This window comes from Bombyx mori, chromosome 10, assembly GCF_030269925.1.
Source record: "Bombyx mori chromosome 10, ASM3026992v2".
Classification (NCBI taxonomy): domain Eukaryota; kingdom Metazoa; phylum Arthropoda; class Insecta; order Lepidoptera; family Bombycidae; genus Bombyx; species Bombyx mori.
Genome location: NC_085116.1, coordinates 4,927,269 through 4,936,833, shown reverse-complemented (window position 1 = coordinate 4,936,833; position 9,565 = coordinate 4,927,269). Strand labels below are relative to the sequence as shown.

The 9,565-nt window shown below is 37.1% G+C and overlaps 1 protein-coding gene across 1 annotated transcript; it reads right to left on the bottom strand.

Annotated features, from left to right (window-relative positions):
• Positions 1–1,097: 1,097 nt before the first annotated feature.
• Positions 1,098–8,817, bottom strand: LOC778498 (troponin C type IIIa-like protein). Its single transcript, NM_001098323.2, has 6 exons — positions 8,713–8,817; positions 8,614–8,641; positions 7,481–7,624; positions 6,314–6,433; positions 2,920–3,051; positions 1,098–1,315 (listed from the first exon to the last, which is right to left on the bottom strand). The coding sequence occupies exons 1-6, from the start codon at positions 8,713–8,715 to the stop codon at positions 1,281–1,283; spliced, it is 462 nt and encodes a 153-aa protein (NP_001091793.1). The 5' UTR covers positions 8,716–8,817; the 3' UTR covers positions 1,098–1,280.
• Between the last annotated feature and the right edge of the window lie 748 nt (positions 8,818–9,565).

Below are 9,565 nucleotides of genomic sequence, written 5' to 3'. Positions count from 1 at the left end.
TTCGAAAAGCAATAAATACATTTTTAAATAGTAATGTTGTGTCACTTCGTTAATTCCCGAAAATTTTCAGTGCCGCCTATGTATTCGATGAAAAATTGTGCTTTGCATCTTCCGATCAGATTACTTGAATTTTGTCACAGGATCAACGCTATTGACCGCGCCATATAGCACCTACCGGTCATCGTCCTCATCGAACCCGTCGCTTGCGACGAAGGGCTCGACGAGTAAATTAACCCACAGACTCAGCCCACTGAGTTTCTCGCCGGATCTTCTCAGTGGGTCGCGTTTCCGATCCGGTGGTAGATTCTGCGAAGCACGGTTCTCGCTAGGGTTCGTGTTAGCAACGTCGTCAGGTTTGAGCCCCGTGAGTTCACCTACTAGTTCGGTGAATCTAGAATAACCCCTCGAGGTTACTAGAATAGGTAGGAGAATAGGAGAGAAAAAAAATAGCACATACAGGACTATGAAGAGCCTGTTAAACTATACTTTATAATGTTGTTGGAACGAAGTTCCTTATGGGACGATGCGGAGGGGTACCCTAACCGGGAAAAACGTCCGTAACGTAAGATTTTTATTAGTAATGCACACAGTGTACGACTTAACTTTGTAATAACGTACAAATTAGTAATGCACACACTGTTCGACCTAACTTTGTAATAACGTACAAAAAATAACATTTTTATATCATTCATTGATCACGATCTCAGAGCGTTCGTTTGCGCTATACACTAACTCTTATGCAAACAACCGTGAATGAAGTGTACCACAATAAGTTCGCACCTTACCGAATGACCGTGGGTTGTTGCGAAACCTCCAGTTTTATTTTTTTTATACCTCGAATAGAACTTAAAATTAATATTTTTACAATAAGGAACTTCGTTCCTATCCGGTATCCCACGACACCACACATCTTTTTTTTTTAAAGATTTATGGACACCGAACGTGATATCTTTACATACACGCTAACCAAGGAGCATACATACGGTGCAGCGCTGAATTATTTGCTAATTTATATCTTATCAAAAATGCAATACAAAAAATCCTAATATTAGTATGTAGAAACATTTACCGATGTGCGTATACTTAAAAAAAAACGATTTTTTACTTGTCTTCCAGCATTTATTTTTAACAAACCAACATTTTATTATGAGGTGGGACATTTAGTACAAACTCATTGTTTGACAAGATATTTCGTATCGTATGTTAAAATGTTTTTGATGAATTATTTTGAATCGACCGCTTGTTGTTAATTAAGCTCCAGTGTAATGTTTCGGAATTCCTTAGTCATCTCCGCCAGTCATGACTTCCATGAATTCTGAAAAAAAGACAATCATTTTACTTAGATCAAAGCGCCTTGCGCTGTGTCTTATGGAGCAACAAGGTGTTAATTGTCTTAGAAATAGGCAAGACGGTGGCGTTTACACGTTTCTACTCATCCATCCAATCCACTTCAGCTATTGTAAGTCGAATGGTGGAATTAGGCTTCATAGCGGTTACTTTACTCGTCAAATTCTTTAAAAAGGGCAACATGAAACCTAGCCTACAGCATCAGCACACTGAGTTTCTCGCCAAGCTTATTTAGCGGTAACATTTGTCAGGTTTCCTTTGGAGGCGTTCGGAGAGCCGTTAGCAAACCTCCTCCTCCTAGCTAATCCCTTAAATCCGCCCACCCGCCTTGACCAACATAAAAAGGCCTTCGGGCCACCAATTACTAATCCATCCCAAAAAACAAATATACCCGTATAGTCTCACTATTCGCCCTAGTATCAATAATTAATTTGTCTTTTACCCTTTTAATTGAGTAAATCGAGTACATAAGTTCAGGGGTCACCGGGTGTTTAATCGCTACAGCTCATAAATGTGTGATAATAATATTACTGCAATAAACTTTACTATATGTCATAATTTCCAATATGGATTACACAGAACGTGAAAATAGAGCTGGCTTACAACACACCCAAAAAGCTAACCTTATAATCTACTTATTATTTTAAACAGATTAGGATATTCAGCTACCGTTTTCAATGTCAGCTTTCAGAAACATGATTGAAACTTCGCATTAACATTAAATTTTAGACGTGCCGCTTTTTGTAGGCTGGCTTTTGAATTGAAGGTAAAAACGTTACAGCGGATTTTAATTTTAAGGGTATTTTATCATTAACAGCCTGTTATAGTCCACTGTTGGACATAGGCCTCTCTTAAGGCACGCCACGCAACTCGATCCTGGGCCAATCGTATCCATCCACTGCCCTTTTTTATGTTTGAGAGATTACTGGTGGCCTGGAGGCCTTTCCAGTTTTACCAGGGCAGGTGGGCGAGCGAGGGCTCAGCCAGGAGGGGTGGGACTTGCTAACAGCTACCCGAGCGGCTCCAAAGGAGAACTAACAACTCAAGAGTAGTTGCTTCGCGAATGAATTTACTACCGGATTGGAACCCGCTGAGAAGATCGGGTGAGATACTCGGCGGGCTGATGTTTAGGTTAGGTTGCACGTCGAGTTCTTTGCCGAGTTCCATGAGTACGGTTACCGGGGTCCCTACTCCTAGTGTTAGAGCTAAAGCTGTCTAGTGCAAGGGTTATTTGATCTGATGGATCCGTAAAGATGTGTCTAGGGCGTCGACGGTGACTGGCTCCTGCGTGATCAGGATTCGAGGAGCAGTCAGCAGCTATCCGGTGCATTTTGTCGCTCTACTTTGTTACTGCTATCCAGAACTCGTCTCCTCCAATAGCCCATTGCCACTTCAGCTTGCTTATACGTTGAACTATGTCGGTAAGTTTGGTTCTCTGGCGAATGACTTCGTTCCGGATATGATCCCCCAGGAAGCACCGATCATAGCTCGTTCCATAGCTCGCTCAGCGACTTTAAGCTTTTGGACCAGCCCTGTTATGTATTTAATTAATCCTAAAGTAATAAAATTCACCATCAAAATCAACAGTTCCCGAGCCGTCGGAATCGATTTCTTCAATCATCATGTCCAGTTCTTCGGCGCTGATTTTGTCGTCTAGCTCCCTCAGAATTTCCCTCAATACTGCAGTCGTGATGTAGCCATTACCTATACGAAAATATCTAATTTAAAAAAATCATACCTTATGCTAATTTAGTAATTTGAGCGTACATGGGTATTGTATTACTGTTCGTAACTAATCACATAGTTTCTGCATGAAGCGAAGGATCGTCGTCACACAATAAAACAGAGACTTTTTTATAATTTATTTATAAGAGACTACTTATAAAAAAAATAAGTAATCATTAAATCTACTATATGAAAATAAATAATAGTTTAAAAAAACTCACAAAATAATATTGTAAAAAAGCGTGGAGTCCAATAAAATCATATTTTCTTACACTATTTTTAATTCAAATTTATTAAGATTTATTTTCTATTTTATAGTTCGATTTTCTATAAAAGCGTATTTTCTTAGTTTTTATAACTATTATTTATTTTTAAATTTTTAGTTGAATTTAAATTTTTTCATTTTTTTTTTTTTTTTAATATTGAATTGTCATCAGTCCTTAATACAAAATTTCGAGCTAACCCGACGTTTTGAAGGGGGTCAAAATCATGTTCAAAGATTCCGTTACATACTAACATACATACGTCTGAAGCTAATAAAAGCGTATTAAAAATATTTGCTGCGTGTTTAAATTCGATATAGCTTCCGAATAATGTGCAGTAGGACGCTTTCAGTATAGAATAAAGCTCATTATAAATTCACAAATTATAAGCCCAAAACTAATAATGCACGGAATGTTTTCGGAACTTTGATCCGTTGGGATCACACGCAAAATTTATATGAAACTCAATAAATTTCTGTGAGATGATTTACCTGTATCGACTTTAATTAGTCGAGAAGGGAAATAGTACTTGTACTAATCCCTGTCAAAAGTTGCGTCTAACTATTTTAACTCTATTTTCTTGCGAAGTTGTTAGTATTCGCTCCATCCGTGATGCTATACGATGACTTACGATGTATTTGTGTCGAATGATCATACTGAGACCTTAGAACTTATATCACAAGGTGGGTGGCGCATTTACGTTGTAGATGTCTATGGGCTCCAGTAATCACTTAACACCAGGTGGGCTGTGAGCTCGTCCACCCATCTAAGCAATAAAAAATAAATAAATGAAAAGAGTGATCAAATGAAGCTCTGAATCAAAACCTAAGCCCAATTTTTTGAAACACGTACTTAGCACGTAGTCTTATAATAGATCAATAACGCCGTAAAATTTAAAATCAAAAGTGAAAGTCTTCATTACTGGTGGAATATGCTGTGTCCAAAGATGCCAACATTCTGCTTATTTCCGCAGCAATATATATTATATAACGCGCATAAACTATATAACGCGATTTGTCCTTGAGAGTTAAAAAACGAACAATTAAAGTTCACTAAAATGAGTTTCTTTTTTTTGGACGCGATTCTACACTTTGTTTTTTTAACGACTTTGCATAAATAAATCAATCCACATAATTGTTTATTAGATTACGAAGTTTAAAAGCTTGCATATCTTTAATACAGAATTGTAAAAGTCAAACAAAAAAATATATTTATCGCGACTTTAGTTGCTCAGCTGGTCGTCAGAAACCATTCATTATTATCTTGACAGCTAGAGAAAGTAATTAAAAAAATATACGTTTCTCTATGTACTATTAAAATTCATCATAAAACAAATAAATATTGATTACTGACGCACAACACGTAGCTGATGATTATAAATAAAACATTTATTATTGTCTGGCTTTCTGTGCTCATTTAGAGTAATGAAGAAAAGTTAACGTGCTCTCGAACTTTCTTTTTTCAATACCACATTTGCTGGTGGTAAGCAGTCTTACGAAACCGCAAGCAGGTAAGCCCATTTACATCGCGACGCAGTCCTGCATTCCGGTTTGGAAAAGCAAGATATTATAATATAATATAACAGGCTGCTATAATAATATAATATAATAGGCTCTAGTCTTCTTCAATCTATGTCCACCCAATGCTGAATATAGGTCTATTATATGCACTCCATTAATTTCGGTTTCTTGCCTTTCGCATCCAGTCTTTATCAGGATTTATAGGCGATTGACATTTATAGGCGGGTAATAGAATTTAAGTTTTGTTGGCCATGGGCTCAAAATAAAAACAAAAGTTTTTTTTTTACATTTGGCTATGGAAAAACGTCAAACGAATTAGCTATAAATGTATTTTATTTAATTCAATTAGCAATTTAATCTGTAAATACGTAAATAATTTAAACAAAACTGTTCAACAACAGCAATGACATTTCTTTCCAAAGATAAATCTTTCGTTTACAACACGCAACAAGTATAATACATCTTGTCGAGTTCGAGCTGATCTGTCGCTTTTTATATAAAGTTTATAAAACATCGCTTTTCGAATCATTGCCAAAAGTTTTTTTGTTTTTTTTTTAATTGAGTGATATTGTTGTATTTTTCGGATTGCGTTAATTGACATCGGCTGCTGTTTTTTTTTTTGCTTTTATAAAAACTTTCGTGACACAAACATTGAAAATGATTTTGACTCAACCTACGATAACACGAAGGTGTTTTAGGTCACATATTTTGTTTTTCTTCTCTTTTGTTTAAAAAAATAATTGAGTACTACGATCTCTTATCTATATGTTAAATGTATACTTCTATATGTATATTTTTGCGTGAAGAGAATGCAGGATAATACATTCTTAAAAGTTACTAAAGACATTAATTTAGCCTTGAGCAATAAAACCGAGAATTCGTTGTTTTAAATTTTAATTTGTATGTAAGCATATCATAGTATATTTAATTTAGCGTAAGCCTGAGCCATTTGGTTTTTTTTGTATATATTATATTTATTACATTATATTTAAGTTTTCTCTCAAGTTCTTGACTCGGTTTAGTCTCTAGCTCTCACCCTAAAACCTTCAGGGAAGAGGCGGTTCGGATTCCCTTAAATTTATGAACACTGTATCTCCCAAAACTTTATCTATTATGGTACATGTGTGTATGGCTGCTTGTTTTTGTAGTATGTGTATATTTGCTTCTAATTTATTTATGTATCTATGTTTGCTTTTGCTACTACGTCTGTTGGGCCTATTACTATGGGGATGGGTTCTGTGTGTGTATTCTAGAGTCGTGTCAGTTCTACTTTTAAGGGGTAAAATTTACTATGTTTTTCCAGTTCTCTTGGTCCTATATTATAGTCAGATGGTACGGTTATATCTATTAGGTAAGTCGAGGTTAAGCATGACTTTCTACTGTAAATTTGCTGTACCGAATATGTTATTCAATCGATCAAATTACGCCCGACATTTACAAAATCAAAATAAAACATACCTTCTTTATCGTATAATCGGAATGCTTCTTTCAGTTCTTGCTGCATGGCCTCAGCATCTTCCTCGACCATGAATCTAGATGCTAATGTAACAAACTCCTCAAACTCCAGTTCACCGGAACCTTGAGACGAATATTTACATGAAACAAATTGAATAATGGACGTAATGTCGCTGATAATAGGGCGCATTGTAAGCCCGCATATATTAATTACCATCACTCCACCTACTTCTGTGGTGAAGCAGTCACGCGTTCCAGTTTGGGGGGAAGATAGCGATATAAAGCATTCAATTAAAACTTCGATTTCTTCTCACAAGGTGAAAAAAGCATTTTGTTCAAAGCAGGCCACCGCAGACCTCGAGAGATGAGGACGAAGTTTCAAGCTGATAAGCTGACACCTACCTGCTGTTAATACATGAGTGTCTTGCTTTAAATCAATCAAAATTTTATTTGACTGTGCTGTTTTCTTCAGAGCATTTTGTGAATGCACATAGGTCGAAGACCCGTCATACCTATTTCTACGGCGATGCGTACCGTTTTGTTGGATAGGATTCTTATTAGGCAAACGCATTATTAATTTTCATATCATGCTTAAATGACACGAATGAATGATATGATGATGCTCATGTTGTAGTGGTAATGAGAAGAGTTATTTTTACTCTTTACAGGTGAAATATCTCATGGTTAAAATTCTGCTAAGAAAGCATCTATTAACTTCACAATATGAAAACCATAATTAATCTTATCACCGTAAGAGACAAAGACTTCTTAGAAAAGAGAAATCTTAAATTGTTTTGGATACAATAGTATTTGATATGAGCCGTAGTACTGGCTGCCCTGTGATACATGTCTGCTTTGCGGCAAAAGTAGGCCGAATAGAGGATGGGCCGTGACCTTAATACTTATAATACTGTATAGTCAATTAAATAGTAATGTTAAATGGTAGAAAGTTTCAAATCGCGCGGCAGGTCTTTCTTAAGTTAAAATGACAAAGTCTAAGCGACAACTGCCTTCTGCACGTAAGCACACGACCGAAAGTGAGGAAAGTAGTGTTGTAAAACAAAAGGGGGTCATGATCGTCCTTTGTTTTACTAATTTTGCATTCGTCTAAGAGTGTAGTGACGAAGAAGGCAGGATGCGTTTACAAAGTTTACCATTTCCCTGACTTACCATCAACATCAACTTCTTGGATGATTTCCTTCAACATGTCATCAGTGACGTTGTGTCCCAGCATGCCGAGGATCGTGCCAACCATCACAGTACCGATACAGCCTTTCTTCTCATGATCGAAGGCTTCGAAGGCTTTCCTTAAAACTGGAAAACAAATCAAGATTTTAAGAGTAGTCCAAATGAAGATACACGTCCGCCATTTCAGTTCTCAACGGTAAGCACTGGCTTTCTTCTGCCACTGACATTGTTGACTTCCAGAAGCGGCGGAGTTTCCTTTCTTTTCCATATAATTGAAGTGAATAAAAGTCATCGTGGCCTAAAGGACGCATAACGTCTGGTGCATTCGTGTTCTCGAATCCCAGAATGAAATACGTACTCAACAAACGTTCACGATTGACTTCCACGGTGAAGAAATAACATCGTGTAATAAAAATCAAACCCGCAAAATTATAATTTGCGTAATTACTGGTGGTAGGACCTCTTGTGAGTCCACGCGGGTAGGTACCACCACCACCCTGCCTATTTCTGCCGTGAAGCAGTAATGCGTTTCGGTTTGAATGGTGGGGCAGCCGTTGTAACTATACTTGAGACCTATATCTCAGACTAGATCTTATATCTCAAGGTGGGTGGCGCATTTACGTTGTAAATGTCTATGGGCTCCAGTAACCACTTAACACCAGGTGGGCTGTGTGATCGTCCACCCACCTAAGCAATAAAAAAAATTGGAATGAAAAATAACTATGTTAAATATGAAAAACAGTAAATAAATGCAAATACATCGTCAACTTAGTTGACGAAATCCCTCAAATGTATGTGATGATTCGTTCAGAAAGACTTCTAAATTGTTATTGTTATTCTAAAACTTCACGCTCGGAAATCTAAACAGTTTCGCCTACTTTCGCCTTGTAGAAGAATCATTACATGTTAATAGAAGAACAGAGGTAAACAACGGTACAGTGAATGTATGGAATGTAATCAATCATGTTTGAAACGATTAACTAGTAACTTGGCTTTTATTTAAACTGGAATGAGCAACAACGACGCCACAAACAAACTAATAATCAAACAAGCCAGGTCTAGTAATTCCAAGCATGCTATCTTTGATAAAAAGAATTAAAAAAAATAGCACTCACTGGCAATCTGTTCCTTGTCGAGCTCCTCCTGAAAAATTCACCAACTCAATTATTAATTCGTTCAACAAAACACGTAGACTTCGCGTCTTATGTTCTCACCATTTTCACTGCGGTCGCCTTTAAAAAAACTGAATGATTCCGTATGCGATCGCGAACCAGACTGCTAGGAAGACAAGTCCTTTTAACTGGATGAAGTGAGCGACTGATCTGATCGGCGCGACGAACTCAGCCAGGCTGTCTCTGTCTACGTCTCTTGTTTACGAGCCGTATCATAACTCAGGAGACGCTTTTAACCAACGCTATTAAGGTCGCAATACACTAAATGCCGGATGACCGCAGCAGAGAGCGTTGTGGTACATCAAACCGACGTGCCAAATACGTATTTCGTGTAATCGATTCTTTACGAAATTAATTAGTTCTAAATTAAAATGTTGCAGTGTGCTTGCTTTGGATGCCGGCCATTTTTGACGCACAATAGAAGAGGTCGTGGGACGTCATAAATGAAAATTTGTTATGCGGAATATTTATGTATTAAATATAATTCTATTGTATCTTGGCAGTGCTTTAGAATAAAAATTCTTGAAAAAGTCGAAAAAAAAATATTTACGTTCACTTTGACATGTTATTCTCATGTTATCGAATAATATTTACACATCCAGCACAAGATTGAGTAAACATTTGGATTTTATTTACATTTACACACTAATATGAAATTAATCGGAAGCTATGGACAAAAACTAAGGGAACTGCCGTAATAAAAAAACAATTAGAGCTATCATTAAAAAATGTTTAGTTTTTTTTTTTTTTATTGCCCTTGTAGGCAGACGAGCATACGGCCCACCTGATGCTGAGTGGTTACCGTCGCCCATGGACTTCAGCAATGCCAGGGGCAGAGCCAAGCCGCTGCCTACCACTTAATACTCTCCACAAGCCTCGTTTGAAGAAGGACATG

Coding starts and splice junctions, on each gene's coding strand:
- LOC778498 (NM_001098323.2), bottom strand. Junction 7,625..8,613: donor CGACAAGGAACAGATTGCCA/GTGAGTGCTATT, acceptor TTTGTTTTCCAG/TTTTAAGGAAAGCCTTCGAA. Junction 1,316..2,919: donor GGGAACTGTTGATTTTGATG/GTGAATTTTATT, acceptor TCTTTTTTTCAG/AATTCATGGAAGTCATGACT.